This window comes from Aspergillus thermomutatus (genome assembly GCF_002237265.1).
Source record: "Aspergillus thermomutatus strain HMR AF 39 chromosome Unknown NODE_48, whole genome shotgun sequence".
Lineage (NCBI taxonomy): Eukaryota > Fungi > Ascomycota > Eurotiomycetes > Eurotiales > Aspergillaceae > Aspergillus > Aspergillus thermomutatus.
The window spans coordinates 5,540-29,316 of record NW_020798097.1 but is presented as its reverse complement, the minus strand read 5'-3'; the positions used below and the strand labels follow the sequence as shown (position 1 = coordinate 29,316).

Below are 23,777 nucleotides of genomic sequence, written 5' to 3'. Positions count from 1 at the left end.
ACCTCTCAAGCGGGCGCGACTGGCTGGGGCAAGTTGCCATAGTCTAGTTGATCCGCGGCCTGTCGTGATGTAAGGGTAAGCTGTCAGCGAAGAGCAGGTTGTAGGTACCATGGTAAATGGATTGAAGAGTCAGAGTTTGATAATGGTCTATCATGACAAGATTTAATGAATGCCTAACAACTGCACGGATAATTACAAGCAGAATAACCTCATCTTAGCTTCGGCTGTCCATCGACGGACAGGTTACTAGACTCTAGCACCACGGTGAGGTGTGAGCTTGTTGCTGAAGGCCAGAGGCTGAGAACCTCAGGCACCGGATTTGATTCCAGATTTGCAGACCCACTTTTTGATAAGGGTGTTAACGCCTACTAACCAGTAGGGTTCCTGTACAGGACAAGACCTTGTTGGAATATATAATAATCTATTCCTCAATGAGACCTTGTTCGAGCGTATCAGTGGTCGCGATGACGGGGTTAGCCTTGGGCTGGTTGCTCGCGATATTGGTGATAGAGGACGGAGGAGATGACTGGTCAGGAACACTCGGGGATTACACCACAGGCCTGGGGAAATAGTCAAGTCCCTCATCCAAGTCTCCATCCGACTCATCATCCTCCAGGTCCCTCGGTTCTGCGCCACCCCGTAAGGCAAGCACCCGATTTAGGATCCACTGCATTTCAAGGATCCGCATATCTGGGAGGGGATAATTCTCCGGATCATGGGTCTCAAGCTTGATCAGGTCACCAGAGAGGAGTGGTTTATCGTCTCGGACATTATGCAGACCAACTTCATACACTCTTGGGTGCAGATCTGATGGAAGTTGCGGAGTAACGCTGAAGTCAACACCACCTGCATGTTCATGTCGCTTCAGCCACCAAACCTTAAGTGTGAGCCACTTGCCATATTCATCTTTGTCGACAGGCTCAAGGGCAAAATACTAGGATACCATGTGGTTAGTGCTAAGGCAGTTGCAATAGATTCTGGCGGGAAGGCATAGCTTGCTGCTTCCATGATGTCTTCACCTATTCTAGGCTTCTTTGCCCCTTCTGGCGTGCCCAGAGGTTCCCCTGGTCTTTTCCGCGACTTACCAGAACTTCCTGGTGTTTCGACCGACAGGGGTTGGCCCCGGCGTCTTGGAGTTGAACTGGGAGGCTCAGATGTCGAATCGCCCGGGCTCGGCCCAGGGGCAGAGGACGAGGGTGGTGCATCCTTGATTGTTGTCTGCAAAGCAGATGGAGCTCTTGATTCAGCATCGTTGTCCTTTTGTTGCCCTGAATAGAACACGCTGTTAGCCGTACATAATGATAGAGACTGGATGATTGCTGACATCTTTGACCTATTCTGCACTCCACCTCAACATGCCATAGCAGGGCATAAAGTGCAAGAGGCCTATGGAGATACTCAACCCAATCTTTTAGTTTCTTAATATCAGCGAGCCACAAGCACGCATAACAAGTTTTAAGCATATTTATGGTTTTGGTGTGGGCTGTCGACAACTTCCCGAGTCCTTCGGCGATCATCTCGATCAGCTTGACCCGCTCAGGATTCTCGAAAGGAGCACCTGGATAACTCAGCTTGACGCTGTCAGGATCCTCGGAAGAGGCACCTGGATGGCTTGAGCTGGCCATACTGATGATAGTGATGATATCAGAGCAATCGAGACTAAAAGATTCAATGCGATTGAAGCTTTTAATTCTGCTTTGATTGACGTTGATCCAGCTGTTACAGGATGCTCAGAGAGTAGAAAATTTTTCCATGATAACAAGACGGCGAGAGATGGGTCAGAGTGGTCAGATAGGTTCTGGACCAGACCATACTGAGATGATTTGAGGACGAAGGGAAGGCGTCATTCTGGGAAGTATGGTAGTGTCAACCATATTACCACTAGGCCAAAAAGGCGTCCGGACTACCATCCTAACTTAGTAGCAATAGTAGTGTAATAATATGTTCAATAGGTGGTAAGATGAAGAAAATCTTGTGGAGATGATAGGATCTACAACATTGGTGATGAACGCTGACATCTGTACAACCAATGAGGTGAATGCCTGAGTTGCCAAGCATTGCCCATCTCCAGGTAGTCTAACCACTTTTGGCGCGGAGGCCCCACATTTCCCTGGTAGGGCTGGTGCATACCATTCCTATTCACACCTAATAAGGATGGCTTAGAAGGATAAGCAAAGTAAAATTCACAGAATCAACTATTTCTGGACTGTATAATGTAGAGTAGCCTGTCAAAAGTCGTTCTTACAGAGCCTAAGGAATCTTGATTAAGCCACTGGGTAATGGCTGCTAATTTCTACTAACTGCCTCTTCTGCAAAAAGATGAAGGTATCCAAGAAGCTTCCACTCCATTGCGCAGGTGATTTGTAGTGCTCACTTGGAAGCCATCCATCTTAAATTGAAAGCCAGTAGCTACTGAATTTGAGTTGTACATTGATTTAAGTAGAGGTACTTTATTTATTTTCTTTATTAATAGCGTAAGTGAGGAACCACAAATTGAATTCTATATAAAAAGGAATGGCTATATACAAGAAAAGCTCATCTTAGCTTCACCTCCTCATAAGAGCCACGTTACTAGACTCCAGCACCACGGTGAGGTGTGAGCTTGTCGCTGGAGGCCTGGAGGTCATCGGAGATGACGACCAGGCACCTACTTGCGCAGGACTTTTGTTTGTAAATTAGTGTAGATGACGGCACTATCCAGTGCCGTCAAAGGTACCGAGGACGCTATCCAGTGCCGTCATATTAAAGAATCTCTCACTGAGCATTCTTTCAATCGTCGAGATCCATTTCATCAGCCCATTCCAGGCGATTGGAATCCTGACAAGCCGGCTGCGTTGGCAACTCTGCTGAGGGCTGGGGGCGCTGCTCTTGGGGAGCCTGCTCCTGGCGTCCCTGCTGCTCTTGCTGCGGCTGCGGCTGCTGTTCAAGCCGCTGTGCCAGCCGCCGTGCCTCGGGATGTTCCCGCGAGTTAGGTCCCTCCATATGAGGGCGCTGCTGCCGCGGGCCCAGGGGATGGCGCCGAGCATGGACCGGAGGGCGGCTACTTCCAGTAGCGAGGACCCTGGTCTGAGGGCGGGTACTTTCAGTAGCGAGGACCCTTGTCTGATTCAAATCCATCAGATTGAACTGTTTGTAATGATTGGGAGAATTAAACGCACCATTGAGAGAAGAAGACCGCCGGAAATACGGCAGTCCTCCAGGTTGTGTCCCCATCTTCGACAAGCCGGGCAGTACTTCGCCTATTATCAAAAGCCAAGAGTGAGAATATTCTTACGGAAGATGCCGCTCCATGGACATACCTTCTTCTTCTTCTTCATCACCTTGCCCGGGCCCCGATCAGGTGGACGCCGACCACCATTGCCGCGATCGGGGCGTCTCCCACCAGAGCCAGAGGCGGCAATGGGGGCACGCATGGATGCATCGAGACCTTGGACCGCCGTACTCATATTGAATAAGCTTTGCTTGTTCAGCGTTACTGTATTCTTGAGATTTGGCGATGGGAAGAGAAAGGAAAGGAGAAGAAAAGAGAGAGAAGAGAAGAGGAAGAAAAATTTTCTTTTACAACTGCCAGTGTTGCTCAGTGGTCATTCACCATCACCACATCTTCCCAAAAGGGAATGGTGAGATCACAGTGGAGGTGCCTCCCATATCATAGACCTCCTATATCATAGACTATTGCTCCAATTACTTACTCCTCTATCTATCTTCTAAGATGACTTACTTCACTGCAGTACCTAATGGCAAACCAATAAGGAAAGAATGTGTACGCTTTTTGGAGCCTGCCACAACCAAGTGAGCAATTTCTACAGCTTAGCTCGTCCCAACAGTTGGCCATACACGCCTACCCCCGCGAGGCAATCATTATATCTAGAACTACTACAAGGAGTTTCCTTATGGCTGTATGCAAAGTGCAATAACAGTCTTCACTGCAGAGGCTGTTTGTGCTCGGGTTGGCACTCTTACCTTCGAAGGGCACGAGCCTGGAGATTGCTACTCTGGTTTCAGGAAACACAGAGTAAGTACCAACCAGGTATACCCATATTACTTCATTTAAGCTAATGTTTCTATGGTAGAATGCCGCCAGCAACCAGGAGAAAAGTCACTGCGGTTTCAGCCTTTCCTCTATTCTCTCTACATTACGCCATTCTCATGTCTCTTCGACCACTGCCATTCGCAAACCATTCGCTCCGGCCAGTCCTGTTTGGAGAACTCCCAACCTGGGCGGTGACAGCAATCATCGCCCCTACTATAGTGGCAAGAGACCAGGTCCAGATCAAGGTACGTCTGATATTTAATCCTCGGATATGGATGTGCCTCTGCTGACGATGGACATTGCAATCAAGGTGGCGTAATGCAAGCTGTGCCCTGGCCCAAAACCATTGCCCGATACTACGAACTATGTGACTCTACTGGTCAAACCATGAAAGCTGGAGATTGACACTTGCGGCCATTCTTCTCCAGTGCAGCCGACTGCTTGAAATACGCGAGGAAGGGTTTCGAAGTACGAGTTCACAAGATTGAACTGGCTGTTGTCAATTACAGTATCGACATGATGAAGTACCCTGTCGCAGAACAAGCATGGGAAATTGTCATACTAGAACAGATCCACATTGTTATCCTCCATACAGACGGCTACTCCTACCGGAACAAGGCAACGTGTATCTTTTCTGCGTCAGAGCTGCATGAGGACCTGACCATACTTATGATGGGATATCACCGCCCAGGGGAACCGGTCCCCCACGCAGCGACCTCGCAAGGAGGCCCCGAATGCGTGGGACTCCTGACGTCGACGATAGGCCCGAGTTATGCCTATTCCAAGCTCTCTGTGAGCCGGTACGTCTCGATAACTTCCCTTTTCCGTTTATACGATAATATTTGTGCGGACTAGGCAGCGGGCATGGCCGGCAATGCCCTTGATTTGTCGGCGAGAAATTAAGTGGTACACGGACTTTTGCAACCCCAACCTTAACTAGACGGCTGCTATGCATGGAGACATGACTGACGCTTTGTTGGACCTAATAAATGCGTTCGACAACATTGACTAGGCGCACTGTTCTCATCACGGGATTACTGGTAGTAAGAAGACGCAGAAGGTACGTTGACGGGTCGTGCTGAGTACATTTTGAGGCTGCTTTGTTAACGTTTAGTAGACTGCGCAGTAGGACCAGATCCTGGTCAGACGCCAGTCTGAGCTTGGTCACATCCGCTAGGGCCAATTTGAATCCAGCTATTAGAACTGGCTGACGATGGCAAGTCCCTCATTACCAAGTTTATTAGTGCCAATTTCATGAGTATCGCAAGAGCGTCTCTATAGGAAAGGTTCCGCACTTTCCTGCTGACCTTCGTGCGGCCCCAATAACTGCAAGCTCTTGGACTGTGGTAAGGAACAGATCAATCTCTCCGCCACCATCCTGCTGACACTCCAGCAACTGCTGCTGATGTATTCAAGCCGCCTTTGGTTACAAGTGACGGGCAGCATGACCATGACGGTGAGCATGACCATCGAAATGAACATAGAGCACAGACGCCGAGGGCTGAGACTGAGAGCGAACCCGAAGCTTGGACGACCGGCCCCGCAGGAAAAGAAGAATTAGATATCAAGTGTCCGGTCCAAACTAGCAAGTCTCAATGATCTTTTGCGGGCATGACATTGTCTTCCAGACTGATGATCCAAACTTATTTTAGTAAGAACAGGTCCACATCTTTGTCCACTAGCCTATAGTCATGTGGCTCACCAAAATGTTCCTTGATGCGCTTAGCATCAAGTACGTCACAGTCAGGGTGATGATGGGAGAGAATGCCCGCCGCGAGGCCGCCGAGCGCTTTATAGATGGCAACTGATTGCGACGTGCTCCTAACCTCATATCAGTGTGGGGCCCATGGGCTTAATCTGCGCTCGCAGTGCAGCCGTGTTGTCTGAATGGAGCCGCCATTGAATATAAACACGCTGTTCCAGGTCGTCGGGCAGGCGCATAGACTGGGCCAGCAGCACCTGCAAAAAGCCTGGATCTTGTTCCAGGAGCACTCAATCTCAAGATGGATTGAGTGCAACAATGTGATCAAGGCGCTCCCACAGTTGGCCGCCCAGCTTCATGACTTGCTGAAACCACTGGTGCTGGCTGCCCGAACTGCTACACGCCCAGCAGATACGGGGGATACAAATGAGTCTACAGAAGAGTCGGACGCCAACGATGCGGAGGCCCAGGTCATCCAGCAGCATGCAGAGGACTGTCTGCGCCGCATGCTGGGCCAGCGCGCCAGTCGGCTGGGGGTAAGCGATCTCGATGACCTCGGCCTCCTGCAGAGGGACGTTGACCGAACGAAGGCGCGCATGACTCGGAAAGGTAGACCGTTGCGCAAGCGCCAGCAAGAGGCATCGCCAAGTGAGGGGCCCGCCCGCCGGAAGCGGGCAAAGAAGCCCACTACTGCAGAGGTAAAGTACTCCCCTCCAACCTCCCCTTTGGGGTTTTCGGTCAGAGCTGATATTGGCTAGAAATCGACTCCGGTCGAATATCCTGGCACGACTAGGAGCTTGTTGCTAATCTATGAACGGTACCTGGGATGGCTCTGGTAATCTGTACGTTACTTCTGAGCACTTACTGAGCCTTATTAGCTGCGGCACATTGCTGACTGAACTAGCACGGTGCTGCAAGCCGGTGGTCTTTTGGCCATCACGAACGCCGGTCCCCCTTTAAAAAACATCCCGGTTGAACCCATCGATGTCGACGAGCCTGATAACGATGATGACGAAGAACCTGAGCCCGCCCCTGTCAGACGCACTCCCCGCAAGAAACCGATGGTTGTTGTCTCCCCGTCGATTGCTCCTAGCCCCGCCGCCCTCTTCCATCAAAGAAGATCCTTGAGCTGCACAGGATACTAAAGCGGGTTCTCACCTTGAGTGGGGCTGCTGACGTCGACGATGACGATTATCGGCCAGATTTAGGCTTCGACCTTGTTCGCTCATTGGGCTCTCTACTAGGAGGAGTCAGAGGATGAGCATGCTGTACGAGGAGCCAGAAATGTCAGACAAGTACCCAAATTCGGGGAGAACCTACCACTTCGCAGCTCACACCCTGGCGATCCCCGCAATGCAAGCACTTAGTCCCAGCCAACATGATCAGGGGAAGGTGCGCAGTCCAGCTCGGGAAGAACAAGATAAAGGTGGCCTTCTCCTACGCGTCTGTCACTCCAATGTTCATTAGACCCCGATTTCTCGAAGACGGGCGTCAACAGTTGAACTCTATTTGATCTTCTGTTCCAATTGGTGCAAAAGCCGCCGAGAGGTGCTGCACATTGAATCTCGTGGTTGGTAGTGTTGATATATCATCTCTAAGCATAAGCAAGGGTATTATGCGCTAGGCTAGCTCTTTGGGTCTGTGGTAATAGCTAGCCAGAACCTAGGCACTGTACTTCTCTTGAAGTGTTAAGGTTAAGGGAGATCACTGAGGAGGTGATTATTAAGAAGTTGGGTATGATACCTGCGCAAGTGGATTGTGGATGTGGCCGCCACCGAGAATAAGGATCGCCTGATCCTTAAAGCCTGCATTATCCTCAGACTGGCTTCCAAAAGGCGCCGTAAGCCCTGCGTCTTTTGCTTCTGCCATAAGCGGAAACGTGTGCTTCAAGCAATCCAGGTCCTCCTTTCAAGGAGGCTCGCCGCGTCAAGCTGATCACCCAGATCGTCGAACCACTAGGCATATTAATGAATCGCTTCATACATGACTTGATTCTAACAAAGAGAAAATGGCTACAAACTACGGAGTGGAATGGTCTGGGATACAGCGTCTAACTCGCACTATACAAATACCAGATCATGTCTCCTCGATCTCCATACGAAATGATAGCGTAGGAAGGTTTCTGCCATCGACAATGATACCTAAGGGGTAAGACACTAGAATACAGATCATTGACACAAGGTTTGCCGATCCTCTTAAGTTGTTTCAATGTTCTACTATATGAGTGAAGAGAAACAAGGCTCTATCGGGCGTGCTCGTGTATTCCTCGTCGCAGGCACACAAGCAAATTCTCAATTCTCAGGACTATTCGCCTATCTAGCTACATCATGGATAGTCTTCTTCATCCTCATTCTCCTCGATTTGCCGCTGGCTTTGCTGGAGGCGGACATCCAGCAGCTCCAAGTAGAGCTGCCGGGCCACCTCCCGTAGCTGCTCATTCTCTGCTTGTAATTGCTGCTGTTGCTGTTGCTGCTGCGAGCGCCGCTCGCGGCGGCGGTCCCGGGCATTCGGGCCCTCCTTCCGAGGCCGCCGCTGGGGGGGTCGGTTCCCCTGCGCGGTGGAGTTCTATTGAGGAGACATTAGCTCATATAGCGCAGTAGAAGTGTTATCGGTCCTTACCTGGGCGTTTCTGGGCCCGGCACGTGAGGGGCAATCCCCCTCCCTGTGCCCGCGCCGCTGGCAGAGCTTGCACCGTACCTCCTATATTGTGACACCATCGTTAGCACATCTATAGCTGAGAGTGAAGTATCGGATATACCTCAGTGCGAGCTGCTTTCTTGCCACCATAAGGAGGACGGCGATTGTCGTCACCACCCCGGTTGGGATTTCTCCCACCAGAACCGGACGAAGCTGATGGTTGGTGGTGAATGGCAGTGGTAGAAGACATACTGTAGGAAGAATGGCTGAATGACGATGTAAGGGAGAAATGAAAGGATGGTGGCTATTTGGAGCAGGAAAAGTGGGAGAAACACAAAGCACTTTGTCGCAAACAGATATTTGTTTTAATATCGCCTCACCATGCCTTTTTGGGAAGATGTGCTCAATGATGGTGAATGTCCACTGAGCAAGGCCAGCAGGCAAAGAGAATTTTTTCCTCCTGTTCTCTTCTCTCTTATTTCTTTACTTTTCCTTTCTCTCCCCATAGACAACATTATGATATTGTTACGCTACAAAAGCACATAACTACTTAAAACAATGAACTCAGTTATTCCCATCCGGTCCTCGTGCCCCGACCCATGCAGCAAAAGATGCATCCGACTCTAGCCGCAAGGCTCCTGTTCTGTGTAATAGCAGTCGCAGTCCCTAGGTAGGGACAACCTAGCAATCAGCAATCAGAGTGTATGTACATCCATCAAGGGCAACCCCAACACAGCACCATACTCACTTCACCTCACTGGAAAAGCCAGAGGCTTGCAACATCTACCGGCAGATGATCAAAGGGAGAGGACTGTTCTGGCCTCAGGGATACTGTTCTCAGAGCGATAAGCCAAGTTTCAATGCTGCGGTATATGTGGAAACTAACTGTTTACAATAGGCTCGCGCTCTTGACGCTGAAACACTCCCCTGCGATGTTTATTCCCCCCAGGTGTCGCTTCGGCCGTTCCCATCAGCTGCGTCCTGCCCGTACGGTACGCCCATTACCTTGCTCGCTGGCGTGTCCCCTCCCGCCAACCCAACGGTCGTCCACCTCGTTGAAAGGTGAATTACGCTACACGCCGCCTATAGCAACAGTGAAAGCAACGGGAGCAGCGGGAGCAGCAGAGCCACTGCCGTCTGCAAGAGTGAACAAGTATTTGCTGGAAGAAATCGCCAGTATCAAGTTGGAGTCGGGTTACAGGATTCCGTAGCTCCTGTTCTCCGCGGGGCTGAAGATCTGCTTGCCACTATCCTCCACCACTGAACAGGTGGCCGAGCTCAAGTAGATAGAATCTATTTTTATAAATAGGTATCTGGTTGCCCTGGGGGAAGGTCTAGGTCTCTAGTCTAGCAATAAGCTCCCATCTCACCGTGGTGCTTCCGACTGCGAACCGGCGAAGATAAGATGAGCTTGCTATTGTGTATATCCTTTCAATAGTTTGCAGTAGATCAATTTCCATTTAATAGTGATTCTTTAGTTAATCCTTACTATGAATTATGAGTCTGGTTAGCCTGTTTTAATGTGCATTGCAGATACATCTATATAACTAACTCAACACTTCATTGTAGAGTACAGTCGAGCTTTGGCGGGCACAGTATCATGATACGAATCAGTTTTAAGCATTCAGTCACTGGGCAGGTATCCAGGTACGCGTGCAGCATAGAGTTTCAATCTCCAAACCGAGTAGTTCTATCGCGTAATCTCAATGTTCCAGGAAAAGCAAAACGGATCAGAGAGGGGTTTGATACCCCTCTCTGAACCGCCCAGGCCCTGCCCGTTTCGTTGACAGTAAAGGACAGTCCTAAAGGTAGAAATATCCTTCACCAGGAAACGACCAGGGTCTGTCTCGAACCCGGGCCAGCAGTGCAGTTGGGCTAGCAGTTTAGCCCACTGCACCACCGGGTCCGGGTCGGTTGACAGTATGATATAATGGAGGCCCATCTGTTGTCAAGTCGGTTGCCTAAAAGGGAAGTGAATGGTCAGATGCCTGGGGGTTAAGGCATCGTTGTGAGGCAGAGACGGGGAATTCTTTTGGCTTGCAGAAGATGTTTAGATCTTGTCAACTCCAACGCTGGACTGAGAATTCAGCGTCGAATCTTCGCCACGAGGTCAATGCGAGGAGATTGTGCAGAAGTATTGTACCGGAACTTGTATGATATCTTCGTCTTCAGCGGCATGTGTATACACTTTATCTTATGTTGTTCATCATCTACCCGGTGATTTATCCCCCTTACAGACACGATGAAGCACCCACACAAGAAAATGGCGAAAGCATCCAGAAGTTTCGACGATTAAGTGTTCAATTGCATTAGGTAAATTGAGCTCCTAGCCTGTCTACAAAACGAATGCCAGGCTGACCTGATGGCGCGATAGTGGACTCGAATTGATCAACGAGCCTTGGCTTGAAGCATTCCACCGATAAGCACGGCTAAGCAACAAACCCTGCCTGAGGTTACATTGCATATCCATATCTCAAATGATCGTGTCCGGGAAACCTCATGAGATACTAAGTGGCTAATTGCCAGTGCAGGTCGCAGGATTGTGTTACCGACGGAGTCCGTCCCTTGCCTCGAATGCAACAACACAGCTGGATGGCACGACCAGCTGAGCATTGATAAAGAGGAGGCCATCCATCTCCTCATCTGGAAATCAACGCATATATCATCACAAGTCAAGATGTGTACGTTCATCCAGCCATTGCCTATCTTTACTGACAGTACTAGCTCCACCAGGTGACACCATTATCAGCAACGCAATGGCCTCACCTCTGACCAACGGCAAAGACGACCTCGAAAAGCACGACTACGAGATTACAGCTACATCTACGGAAACAGACAACTATCCTGCTCCCACAGAAGAAGAAAAAACATCGCTGCGCAGAGTCCCCGCGACTCTCCCTTTGGTTTCGTTTTCGCTGTGTATTGTCGAGTTCGCGGAGCGTGCATCCTACTATGGCGCCAAGAATATCTTTGCCAATTTCATCGAGTTTCCTCTTCCAAAGGGTATACTCCCCGTATTACTTTGAAGGACAGACGGTAACCAAAGACAGGTGGGAATGGAGCCGGTGCTCCCCCGAGGGGCACACAGGAAACGGCCGGTGCTTTGGGAATGGGTTTGCAGGCTAGCTCAGGGCTAGTCCTTCTGTTCGCCTTCCTGGCCTATGTCCTGCCTATTCTCGGTGGATGGTAAGTTCTATTTTTCATTCTTGGTCGACCGTTCTGACGGTATAGGTGGGCCGACGTCTACGTGGGCCGCTACAAGGCAATCTGCGTCGGTGTAGCAATCTGCGGCATCGCACATATAATCCAGATCATCGGCGCCATACCATCCGTCCTCCAAAAAGGCCCAGCGCACGCCGCCCCTCCGTTTATAATCGGCCTCCTCCTTCTGGCGCTCGGTGCCGGGATCTTCAAACCGAACATCGCACCCACAATCCTCGACCAGAACCGCCACCAGTCGCAGTACACGAAGGTTCTGAAGTCCGGAGAAAAGGTCATTGTTGATCCAGAGTTGACCACCACGCGGACGATGCTGATATTCTACGCGTTTGTGAATGTCGGGGCGTTCTATATGCTTCCCACTGCGTATGCAGAAAAGTATGTCGGGTTTTGGCTGTCGTGGGTGCTGGCGGGAGCGATATATTTTCTGCTCCCGATTGTGCTGGCCTTGGTCTATAAGAAGACGTACAAACAGCCTCCGAGCGGCAGTTCGGATCTTGCTAAAGCTGTGAAGATCATCTCAACAGCCCTCCGACGCAACAAGTACCGCGTCTGGAAGAAAAGTTTCTTTGACGCCGCTAAGCCTAGTGTGCTCGCCGCGGACGGGATCCAGGTAGACTGGAACGATAAGCTGGTTGACGATGTACGGCGGACCTTAGGTGAGTTCTCCAACTCTTTCTAGAACTACTCTAACCATACATAGTGGCCACCGAAGTCTTCTTCTACTTCCCCATCTGGAACATCAACGACGGGGGCATCGGCTCCATCTCCACCAACCAAGGTGCCTCGATGACCACCAACGGCGCCCCCAACGATCTCCTTAACAACTTCAACGCCCTGACAATCATCGTCACGGTCCCCCTCCTCAGCCACGTCGTCTACCCCACTCTCGCGCGGTACAGGATCCCCTTCGGCCCAGCAAGCCGGATCGCATTCGGATTCGTCCTCGCGACCATCTCCAGCGTCATCGCAGCGATAGTCCAGTGGCGCATTTACGAGACCTCCCCGTGCGGCTACCAAGCCTCGGCCTGCGACGGCGTTAGTCCACTGAGCATCTGGTGGCAGATCCCGAACACGGTGCTGGGGGCTCTCTCCGAGTGTTTCTGCAATGTGACGGCGTATGAGCTGGCGTATTCGCGGTCGCCGCCGAGTATGCGCGGCCTAGTGATGGCTGTGTTTCTGTTTACAACTGCGTTGTCTAGTGCGCTGGGGGAGATATTGATTCCGGCGACCAAGGACCCGTGGCTGATTTGGATCTGGGCGGCGCCGGGAATTGCATTGGCCGTGCAGACGGTGGTCTTCTGGTGGCGGTTCAGATATTTGAATGATGAGGAGTTTATGACGGATGAGAAGGATTATCAGTAGTGATATGACATGCATAGCTCATTGATTACGAGGGTGAAGCTAAATAATGAAGGAACTTTCTCAAATAACTCGTCCTCTCGCTGCAGAACACCAGACTCTCTTCTCTTACTATAAACAAGTCACCATCCGCGTCCAAATATCCATAGTAAATGGAACCCTTGAGAAATAAGATCCACCTAACAATCATGAATTCCTCCCATCATGCTCATAAACCTTCAACGCCTTGATATCAATCCCTTGAATCGCGCGTACCTACACAATCAGCCGAGCCAGATACCCAAGGGACATACATACATTGATCGCCGTAGGCTGGTCAGCACCAGGAAGAGCGCATTGAGCATACACGCTCGACCCACAGGTCCGACAGAAGTAATGCGGGTAGTTGCGCGATGCGAAGCGGTATTCCTGCCTCCATTAGCCCGCCTTACAGGCCGCCAAGAACGGAGGGTATACCGTTACTGCGTCCTTGTCCATCTCAAAGATGATCTTTGAGGTGGGGACGTAGGTGAGCAGGTAGCCGTTGATGTGGCAGATGGAGCCTATGTCTGTCAGCCGGAGCGGTGATGAGAAGACCGGGAACTCTACAGTTGCATGAGACGATATCTGTTTCTTCGATTGGAGGCAATGTGGAGAAGGAGAGTTTGACGTTGCCGCAGTGGCAGCTTGCTGTGTAGGATTTTTGATCTGACATTGTGGGCGTTATCTGTTCGTTATGTCTTCATGCGGCGCTGGTAGATACGACTATTTATCAGGACCTCACCTCTCAACAGCTTTATGTCTAGTCGTTGAGCCTCGGTGTTGGAAACGCCCAGAGTCAACGGTTTCTTCGGATTGTCTCAGCCAGCTTGTCATACGAGTCTATCCTCGGGTGTACTGCACGAATACGAGGTGGTGACTCAGATGACAATTCTAATAGGACAATTATACTTGATTGCCTATCCAGTGTATGTGGCCAGTTCACCAGCCTAGATATCGCATTATGCAGATATGGCTTGTCCTCGGCCAGCAGGCGTCCGTTGTAAGTTGGCCGGATTTGATGACCAGTATTTCCTCTTGAAGACTGTGCCACCACGTTCACTTGCCTCGATCCTCACTGCCTTCTGTTACCTTTGGATGTAGACGAACACAAAGCGAACCTGAATGTAGCCGGGTACTTGGAGAGAGACTGATCCCAAGATCATGCAGTTGTGTCGAACCCCCTTCGTCCAATTCAGTCCCATCGCTGAGGAGATATTCCTGCATTTGTGGACACCAGTACTCTTGTATGAACTGCATGAGCGGTATGTTGAGGCTCTGGTACTGCTTCACGAAACTCGCCACAAGTTGATTGCACTTCGCAGTGAGTTCTGCTTGCTCCTCACAGATTCTCTCTGCTTCATATGGGTCAAATGGCTGTAATATAAAGCCCCTGTCGAAGAAAAACCCTTCCCTGCAACACGTATGTGTAAGCTCCAGGTCTGTGAATGTCGCTAGTCGTATGAGGGTCTTTGCAGCCTCAAGTGTCATGGGAGCTACCCTAAGGAGCCTAGGCAAAGCAACCCATAGTCTTTCTATTAGCGACGGCCAGAACAACTCTCTAATGGCGACAGATAATGGCGTGCATCCGCTTTCTGGCGAACAGGAACAATTGCAGGCATCGTGCAAATCTGTTGTAAAGGCTTCTTTCAGAAAAATAATTGTCTCCAGGTCCGGAGTAGACGATAGTCGGGTGTCTGAACCCTCAGGACGACGAGGCAGCAATACTTGCTCGATGACACGATAGGCTATGGCGTGGACCGCGGGTATCGATGTGCCAGGTAGACAATTTGTTATTTTCGCACCCTTCGACAAGAGCCAACCTACCCGTTGACAGTCCTCGCGTGTTGACGAGTTAAAACCTGCAATCATTAAGGGGCTGTATCCAGCGGAATCGAGGGTATCAACGTCAACGAAACCAGCATCATACAGCCGATCCATCAGTTGTCGGTCCAATTGTCGTTCATGGAATATGGTGCCATACTCATGTCCTACATCTCCTCTGTGCAAGCCTCGCGGGTCCATACTTGTATTTACTGGAATGCCTGCGTCGCGAAGGGCGTCAAAAATCACTGGAGCGTTCGCGTCTGGGAGCACATCTTGGGAGAGACGCAGCGTGTAGCTTATGTGCTTGGGCAATGCTAGCAATGCCAGCTCACGTAATGATTGGCGTCGTCGTATCAACTCATTCACCAGGGTATCTATGACCTCCGGAGTCGATAGATAAATGGCCAGGCCGATATGATTCGGCTGGAGCGAGGCGCCTGCGCGGAGGAAGACCAGTAATGAGGCTGGACAGTTAGAGGGTATCACCCAGCTAAGCGGATTGGAATAACCATGCGTATACTTGTTTCCTTTGCCGTCTTTAGTCATATCTGCACCTGCATCCAGAAGAATTTTGATACCAGCAGGCCACCCAGTAGCAAGCTGTAATGCCGTATATTCACCAATAATGTGATCACCACAGAGCTGGCCAGAGCCCACTAGGGTCACCAATTCACGCTCTGTCTCCTGAAAGATTACTAGAGCAGGATAGGACAGACAGACAGCTTACGAGGTTAGCGCTCCCTCAAAACAAGACATTCCTCTACACTTACCTCCAGGGTGATGAAGAATTATATATCGAATTAGCGGTCTGTTCCACAGCTTCAGCGCGTTGTCTGTAATGTAGCATCCAGCATTGGCCATATCAGAGATCAGGGCATGCACCAGTGGCTTCGGCTGGAGGTTTCTCAACATGCAGTCCAGAGCCGTCATATTCATATCAGTCAGCATGTCCGTCGGTACGCCCTCTCGGATCAGGTAGTTGATAACTTGGCGCAGCTTGCTATAGTCGCTTTCCCAACGTACGTCGGCTGTCCTTCCACTGGATACCAACTGGGTTTCGCTGGGTAAGTGCGATGTAAGCTGCCGATTCTGGAGTACGTACATGTAGCATGGTTTCTCCTTTCCCGGTTACATCTGTGGGTCTAGCCTTCCCTGATCCATATAACAATTTCAGCGCTGGCAAAAGTTTGGCGGTCACAAATATGTCTGTCTTTTTGAAGTCTCGAAAGCACCTGTAGCAAATCATAGGGCTTATGGCGCAGCCCCCAGCTCCTTTGGTGATGGCGAGCGACACAGTCAAACTGAACTGTAATACTTTGTTGCAAATCTGAAATCTCTTGTTGAGAATCAGGCGATCCCTTGATTTTCCACATTGCGAATCCTGCAGAAATTTGCGCTTGCTTCCCATAACGTGGGCAGATGATGTATGCCTTCCACAATTGTTGCTGTTCGAACCATTGGATGCTTTTATAAGATGTTGGCTATCTTCATGCAGGGAACGCAATAGGCTTGGCGCAACCATGTAGCGCTGCTTGTGAACATCTCTCAACAGTGATTCCTGTGACAAAATGTAAGAGCAGGTAGCAAAATAATGTGATGCGCAACTTGAACTGACCAGGCTATCAAGCCGAGCCGTATGCTCTGCCAGCTGATCCCGAATGTCCAAGCTCAGTGCAGTGTGCGTTGCAACATCGTCAAGCAATCGGGTCCCTTGATGTACCTGCAGTCTGTTCAAGAAGTCAGAGTCCTGGTGCCACATAACCAAACAGTATTTGAACCCACATATTTAACGCCGTGTCAATGTTCCCTTGCAGGCTATCAATCATGCTTCTCATCTCCATTAATGTCTGCTTCTCAAAAGTGTACAACATCTTTCGCTTAATTTCTCGTGCTGTCTCTGTCGCCAGTCGCTTCGTCGGTGGGGTGGGAAGTTTGGCCCTTAGCTTCTCGAGCTTCTCCATCATGATCTTGCTACTGTCCAATAGATCAACAGCTTGAGTTTTGAAGGCAGGATCAACGGAGCTGGTTTTGTGAAGGACATGGTCAAGATGCCTCAGTCCGTTCGCCAATGCGGTCGCTTTGTTGCGAAGGTCCTCCATATCCCCCCCATACCCCTTCCAAGCGCTACAAAAAGAAAATATTCCCTGCGTCACTTGAAGACCGAGAGAAATAATGCCAGCCGCGCTGGCTGTAACTGATAGGGGGTCGGACATTGCGGTTCAAGGTCGATGAGGAAGGGAAAGTGAACATTGTGGGATTCGTGAGGCAAGACAGGGATTTTATCCAACAATGACAAGGCTGAAAAGTGGCTGTGGCCGTAAGCGCTTTGACAGGGAATAAATAGCCTGTCAGAATAGATTGTCAGTCATGGCGCAGTCTCCATCGCACCACTTTGTCAGATCTGAACCGAATAGTACAAGGACGATAGTTTTGTATCAATACAGTCGCAGGTTTTGTTGACTTTATCTAAGCACCATGATCTATTGCTTATGCCTTTCCTGCCTGATGGGATTCACGACATTCAATGAGAAGGGAAACAAGAGTTGTTGATGGTTAGGATTTCGACGGGCGATAGACACGCAAACAGCAACCGCGAGTCACATGGTTGCGCATCCTGGCTAGGGCAGCACTGCTACAAACAGTTCAGGCCTTCATGATTTAAAATAGTAGGTAGTGATCAATTTTCAGACTACTTTCCTAGAGAATGGCGTGATCATGTTGAATCGAATGGCCCATGTATTTCTAGGTTTACAAATCAAGAGATCATATATCCTTCCGAGCATGCTCACTATACTTCTTCCTCAACGTGCCCCCAGCCTACCCATGTTAGTATATGCTCACACAACGAAGATAGATACTCACCTTCATCAAAACCAGAGGAATCGGTATGAACACAATGGACAAAAACGCCAGCGTGGAACTCGCCCACCCAACCCCAAGGTTCTTGTACATCGCCGACGCAAACAAGGGAAATCCAGCACCAAACGCAGACCGGAAGAGATCATTCCCCGCAAGCACAGACGCCGCATAAGCCGGATAGGCGTCAGGGAGATAATTCAACACGGGGTTGAATAGTAGGAACGCACCGACTGAGAAGAATCCCGAGCCGATGATAGGCATGATCCAGTGGATATCCGGCCGGGCACTCCAGCCGAACCAGAACAGACAGATTGGGATGAAGCAGCCGCCGACGATGGCAGGTGGGAGACGAGCTTCAGGTGGTACGTTGCCGTTTTCGTCGAATTGGGGTTCGAGGTATTTGTACATCCACCAGTAGTAGGGCGGGATGGTCAGAAGAGCGGCAATGAGGATACCGAGGAAAGCGAGGCCTTGTTGGCCCAGGTTGAAGTGGTAGATTCCCTCGAAGACGATGGGGAAGGATTCGAACCAGACGTAGAGAAGACCGTAGATGAGGGCAATATATAGATTCAAGAGGAAGACCATCGGCTCCGTGAAGTTGAGAGTAAACGGTCTGACCAAGGTAATCATGAGGATTTCTCGTCCCATGAGTCCTTCACTTTCGATCTCCGGTTCGCACTTCAGGTTCTGTCGTCCGGTGAGTTTGCGCAGTCGTCGCGCACGTCGATAGAGGATATTAGCTGATGATGTCTCGGGGAGTAAGAATAGCAACATGAGAAGCGAAAATCCCGACAACCACATCAATTCCCAGATAGTCCATCGCCAGCCCTTTGCCTGTGCTGCGAATCCTCCGACCAATGGTCCCAGGACAGGACCGCATATAGCACTGATGCCCCAGATGCCGATTGCATAGGCTCGCTTTGCTGGCTTGAACATGTCGGCAATCGTAGCACCGCCCTGCTCATATTAGCTCGCTGTCTCTCTAGATTACAAGGTCCCATACCGTAGCTAGAGCAGGCGATCCAAAGAATCCAGTTAAAAATCGAAACGCAAGCAGAGTCCCTAGATTTCCCGCCAAAGCCGTCGGGACCTGTAACGCAACGAATACAGCTAAGGTGAAGATGTAGACAGGATTCCGTCCTATCTGAGGAATTTCACTCATGGGTGACCAAAGCAGCGGACCTAGCCCGTATCCCGCGACGAACAATGTCAAACCCAGCGTTGCTGCCACTTGGCTGATCCCAAAATCTTTGGTCACAGTGACAATTCCAGGCGTATAAATAGCACTCCCAATGTAAACACTGAAAGTCAAGAGACAGATTTCGAATGTGACAAAGACCTTCTTCGCCACTGACCAGTTCTGAGGATTCTACTGTGTCATCAGTATCAATGCTAACGATGCATGGGATGGGCTGCATACCTCTGGATCTTTCTCATCCCACCAGTCGATCACACTGACATCCTTTCCATGCTCAGGGTTGATTCGCACACCCGTGAGGCCTTGGAATCTATGTCCACGATGCTCCCATGCCGTGGACGGAATCCTCGATATCGATTCTGTGCGGGTAAACACATCCTCCTCTGGAATGCTATCTCCATCCACGCGACCAATATAGGCCATCCGACCCGATTTCTCAAGGTTGATGTATCGCTGCCATAGGGACGGGTCCTTTTCCTCCGTGTACTTGAAGAATCGCCTGTTGGTGAGAATCCGGACGGCGTGGCCAACGACCGAATCTTGGATGAGTGTGGACATACTGCCAAATTCCCCAACAACCGTTGTGCATAATGGTCGTTGTTCTAGCGCATTTTGTCATATATATGGTGGTATAAATATCATCGCGATCACCACAAGTCGATGACGTAGCAAGAGGCGACACTCCGGATCCTTGCCTGTTGCAACGACAAGGGACGGAGCAACATTAGTAATATGAACATCGGGGCTCGGAGGACAATCTGGCCAGGACAATCTCCTTTCAGATCTAAGTCATGTCTTATCCTCCCCGTTCCAGGGTCCAGAAGGTTTCGTCGTGATGATGATATGTGATCGGTGGGGCGATTGACCAAGCATAATTCACCCAAGAATCCCCGGATCAAAAGAGCCAACTTGTTGGTATTAGGGAACTGTGAGTCTGATAACCGCTCATATAAAAGAAATGTCTAGTTGCGTCAAAATGCCGCGATCTTCCATGGAACGTCTTCATCGAAGATAAACCAGAGAAGTGGTGGAAAAGGACCGAGAAGAAGGAATAAGACCAAGTCAAGACTGATCCGTGAAAAAGCTGTCCCCTGGAGCGTCTAGATACTCGGAAAGATCACCGAAGCTCCCGTCGGGGAGAATTTGTGAGAGGTCGCCGATATGATACTCTGGTGACCCAGATGGTGGCGTGAGAGATGGCAGAAGCGGTATTGCCCCATCATTCTGTAAATAGAACGATGCACTATCGAAGGATGTCAGCCCATCTTGGCTATTCAGGATTGGCTCCGGCTCGTCTTGACTGCTCCCAGATCTGACGGTACTTCCAATACCAGAGTCAGGCGTGCTCGACAATCCGACCTGCAACAATGATGGCGCTGTTGTGTGACGCACTCGCGCGGCTTCTCGATCGTCGCGCATTCTGCGCAAAATCTGATCAAAGACCTCAGCATGAGTCGACCGCAGGACTCGTTCCAGTTCCTCCTGCAGAGTATCACTAATTTCTTCTGGAATCACATGCTGTATGGCAGTTCGGACAGCCACAGGCGCAGCAGTTAGGAAAGCCTCTCGGACGAGATTGACTTCGTATGAAACGAGAGGGTCAAGATAGGGGCTCTCAGGCAACGGATCGTCAGGAAACAAGATCTTGTAAATGGCGTTCCAGTTCTCTCGATCACTCTGGTGAATGTTTCTTCTGCTCAATTTCCTCAATTGCTCGGTTGTTGCGCAGATCAAGTTGGCTTTGGGTCCCACCGGACAGTCTGCATCACGAACGTGGGTGTCCCGTTCATGTTCTGTCTTGAATATTTCCGAGCACCTCGGGCAGTATATGGGCATACGGTGCTTGCGACTGATATGCTGCTTCACCCGGGATGAGTTCTCGTGATCTGAGGGACAAGCAAACCGTAAGGCTCGGTCTTCTGATTTCGATGCTTTGAATCGCTTGGATGGCTCTTGACTGCCATCACCATCACCGTCATAAGGGTCACTATGATCGTCTTCAGCGGAAATCTCTTCCGCCTTTCTATTCCTCCCCGAAGAGGTCCCGTCTCTCCCTTGGAGATTTATTTCTTGTACTCCTGCATTACTAGTTGCGTTCGACGTCGGCTGTTCCGTGGCTGCTAGTGGTAACGGCCTCGGTGCTAGCAATGGTTTGTTGGGGCCAGCCTGTTTGTGCTGAGAGAGCTCATGATTATAATATCCAGTTGGAAGCGGGACTCCTGAGGCATAGAGAGCTGGGTGAGTGTTATACGCTCCGAATATGCTGAGGGACTTTTTGAAGATGGCACTCTGAGTATAGCCCCCGCATTCCCTTTTCGATTCGATACAATTATTGCATATGGGCTTCTCTGCTCCGCACCTGATGCGGCGTTGTCGACAAGCTATATTTCAACTGGTCAATGCCTGTTAGTCCTCACCATCACCATTGTGTTTTGAACGTACTGAGACAACCTATTCTGGTGCGTTTCCTGGGGACGCCGGACCGGGAGGAACAGGCAGAAACGTGGCCTGATGATGTGCCATGAGCCTGGTATGCGTTGCAACGCTGAAGGACCTGTGAATCTACAAGCGAGTATAGCTTCTGCTTGTAAATGTGCTCCAGCCGCTGAATGGTTTCTTCATCCCACCTGCGCCCAGTATAGAGATGGGCATCCTGATCGTCGAACAATGACTCCTCGTCCGCATGCATTTCCGTATCGCCTGAGTCTGTGCTTTCACTTCCCAATGGTGAAACATGGCCTTTGCTCATTGATGGGAAGGCAATTCTCTGGGATGGGGAGACACTGGCATTTGAGGAGACCTGTGAATTATAGCCAGGCTCTGATGATGTACTTGGCTCATGAAGCTGATTCGTCAACTTTGAGACAGCTTCGTTTGGCATAAGCGGTGACAGCTGCTGGATGTGGCCCGTGGTCTCATGCCTCGTGCACTTGTGCGTTCTGAGATCGTCGAAGGAATAGAAGATGCGCCGAGCGGACTCGTCACACAAATCGCATAGGTATGTCTGGCTGCTGGAGATACCCTTAGAAGTATCCAAATGCGCATCAAACTCATGTTTGCCGTGGCTGTCGTGAGGGAACGCGGGCCGTGAGCTGGACCCGATATCATATAATTCATCTTCCTGGCCATGAATTGTGGGTTCTGGGGACTCGCCCCCATCCCGCCCTAATTCCGAGTCGACGCTATCGTAAGATTGGATGGATTCAGGTGAGGAGGTAAACGTTACAGCCGGTAAGGGATCTACCGGTATAGGAGCTGGCAAGGGGAAGGTGAATAGACTGGGCCCGTCCTCATTTCCAGGGGTAATGCCACGCTCAGAAGATTGCTCCATGCTCAGAGTGGACCTTTGCTAGTGGATGACTCTTGCAATGAACTGGTGGTGAGATTCACTGAGTTGGAGACGGTCGTTGGAGCGTGATATCCAGTTGAACTTTGCCCTTATTGTCAAGCAATATTGCGTTGAGAAACTGAAGAGTCGAATGATGTCCAAGATCTGATCAATAAAGTTGACAGACTTTCGTCGAGTTTTTTGCAGGTGATACTCAACTTTTTATGGCAGAGGTCAGCACAAGTGTGTTGAAGCCAGTCAGTGGCACCTGCAGCACAGCCTTGCTCACGCATGCAGGGTCCTTATTGGCCATCCTAGCGCACTTCATCAATTGAATTTACATAGGTATGAGTACCTACTTTTGTATAAGTAATCAGCCACCTGCTTGTCATTGGACAATCACTGTGAACTATGTGAGACTCTCTATGTTAGAATGAGCTCCAACACGAATGTGCTGAGCACTTGAATTATATTAAACCATACCATACATTCATCCTGGATCATTCCTGTGCTGAGAGTGATATTCAGCGATCTGTGCAGAGCATAATGTTCTCAAGATCACCGAGGTCACGGATTCCACTCTCGAATATATTGTCATTCAAGTTGCGCCCATAGTCTTGACAGATAGAACCATGGTCATTAACTCCCTCAGTCCGTTGCATCAAACTTGAAATAACTATAGACAACGGAATGCTACCCTCATTAGTACATTCAATGCCACGATATCCCGCAGCCATTTATCAAGGAACATACCACAGCCGGCCTGATGCCCACTTGCACGGCCCTTTTCCTCCCAGTCTTGCGATCAAAGTTGCACTACGCGGCGAGGATGGCCTTCTTACCGTCCAGGCGACGCCGATAGCCCTCGGGATCAAAATCGAAGACCTCATCGATCAATTACTCCTCCTTTATGGTCGAGGAAACCGCACACAGGCAACGAGTCAGCGCCTCCTGGATATTTTCCTTATGCGTCGGACGGCGATTTGCAATGTCGTACTCTCTATGGTTGGTGACACTTACCCTTATGATATGCTATTCTCATTAGCTTAGACAGACATCCCTACACCCCTGGTTCACTCCATCGAGCATCGCTCAATCAATGAGCCTCTCAGCGCTGCAATCTATAACCCATCCATTCTTCGACATGCAAGCTGTATCTCCCTGCTTGAGCCCTACACCATCCTCCCTGATCGTATAGCCGACGAGGAAACAGGGAAAACAGTGTGCCAAGCGCTCATGCTCGACCACGATTTAAGCCTCCGGCACGCGCTGATCTGGACATTTGTTGCTGTCATGATCTCAATTATATTTGGGATTGTTGGGGGATTCGCGGCCTCCCCTTGGGATCTCAACCTTGCCTTGTCGGTCAGTGGTGGGATGCTGACTGTCTTTGGTGTGATTCAGTCTATTTTGTTGTCGTGCAATGATATGTGATCTATTTGTCTAGACTTGATTCAAAGGTGATATGTCGTAGATAGACTTATCGTCGTATTATTATAATATATACTTCACTACCACATCAACAGACACAAAACATTACCTACAACACCGTCCCCAATCAACCATCGATGATCAACGAACGACCAACGATCAA

General features: G+C 50.0%; 8 protein-coding genes across 8 annotated transcripts; 2 read left to right on the top strand and 6 right to left on the bottom strand.

The window, feature by feature from the left end:
- Window positions 1-547: 547 nt before the first annotated feature.
- CDV56_103881 (uncharacterized protein) lies at window positions 548-1,205 on the bottom strand (the record flags this gene model as incomplete). The annotated part of the gene is made up of 2 exons (XM_026757500.1): window positions 548-934; window positions 1,086-1,205. The coding sequence occupies 2 exons, from the start codon at window positions 1,203-1,205 to the stop codon at window positions 548-550; spliced, it is 507 nt and encodes a 168-aa protein (XP_026616152.1).
- A 1,564-nt stretch (window positions 1,206-2,769) lies between these two features.
- Window positions 2,770-3,446, bottom strand: CDV56_103654 (uncharacterized protein; the record flags this gene model as incomplete). The annotated part of the gene is made up of 3 exons (XM_026757273.1): window positions 2,770-3,102; window positions 3,159-3,239; window positions 3,300-3,446. 3 exons carry the CDS (start codon window positions 3,444-3,446, stop codon window positions 2,770-2,772), a joined length of 561 nt encoding a protein of 186 aa, XP_026616151.1.
- Window positions 3,447-5,920: 2,474 nt separating this feature from the next.
- On the top strand, window positions 5,921-6,880 carry CDV56_103297 (uncharacterized protein; the record flags this gene model as incomplete). The annotated part of the gene is made up of 3 exons (XM_026756916.1): window positions 5,921-6,433; window positions 6,494-6,570; window positions 6,640-6,880. The coding sequence occupies 3 exons, from the start codon at window positions 5,921-5,923 to the stop codon at window positions 6,878-6,880; spliced, it is 831 nt and encodes a 276-aa protein (XP_026616150.1).
- Window positions 6,881-8,060: 1,180 nt separating this feature from the next.
- On the bottom strand, window positions 8,061-8,622 carry CDV56_103092 (uncharacterized protein; the record flags this gene model as incomplete). Its single annotated transcript, XM_026756711.1, has 3 exons — window positions 8,061-8,300; window positions 8,355-8,435; window positions 8,494-8,622. The coding sequence occupies 3 exons, from the start codon at window positions 8,620-8,622 to the stop codon at window positions 8,061-8,063; spliced, it is 450 nt and encodes a 149-aa protein (XP_026616149.1).
- Window positions 8,623-11,049: 2,427 nt separating this feature from the next.
- CDV56_102567 (putative MFS peptide transporter) lies at window positions 11,050-12,956 on the top strand (the record flags this gene model as incomplete). Its single annotated transcript, XM_026756186.1, has 5 exons — window positions 11,050-11,053; window positions 11,106-11,375; window positions 11,423-11,558; window positions 11,604-12,250; window positions 12,295-12,956. 5 exons carry the CDS (start codon window positions 11,050-11,052, stop codon window positions 12,954-12,956), a joined length of 1,719 nt encoding a protein of 572 aa, XP_026616148.1.
- A 414-nt stretch (window positions 12,957-13,370) lies between these two features.
- CDV56_102011 (uncharacterized protein) lies at window positions 13,371-17,011 on the bottom strand (the record flags this gene model as incomplete). Its single annotated transcript, XM_026755630.1, has 5 exons — window positions 13,371-13,640; window positions 14,799-15,520; window positions 15,569-15,887; window positions 16,414-16,525; window positions 16,581-17,011. The coding sequence occupies 5 exons, from the start codon at window positions 17,009-17,011 to the stop codon at window positions 13,371-13,373; spliced, it is 1,854 nt and encodes a 617-aa protein (XP_026616147.1).
- A 550-nt stretch (window positions 17,012-17,561) lies between these two features.
- CDV56_101693 (MFS transporter) lies at window positions 17,562-19,413 on the bottom strand (the record flags this gene model as incomplete). The annotated part of the gene is made up of 4 exons (XM_026755312.1): window positions 17,562-17,615; window positions 17,661-18,614; window positions 18,661-19,026; window positions 19,078-19,413. The coding sequence occupies 4 exons, from the start codon at window positions 19,411-19,413 to the stop codon at window positions 17,562-17,564; spliced, it is 1,710 nt and encodes a 569-aa protein (XP_026616146.1).
- A 504-nt stretch (window positions 19,414-19,917) lies between these two features.
- CDV56_101288 (uncharacterized protein) lies at window positions 19,918-22,186 on the bottom strand (the record flags this gene model as incomplete). The annotated part of the gene is made up of 2 exons (XM_026754907.1): window positions 19,918-21,089; window positions 21,298-22,186. The coding sequence occupies 2 exons, from the start codon at window positions 22,184-22,186 to the stop codon at window positions 19,918-19,920; spliced, it is 2,061 nt and encodes a 686-aa protein (XP_026616145.1).
- Between the last annotated feature and the right edge of the window lie 1,591 nt (window positions 22,187-23,777).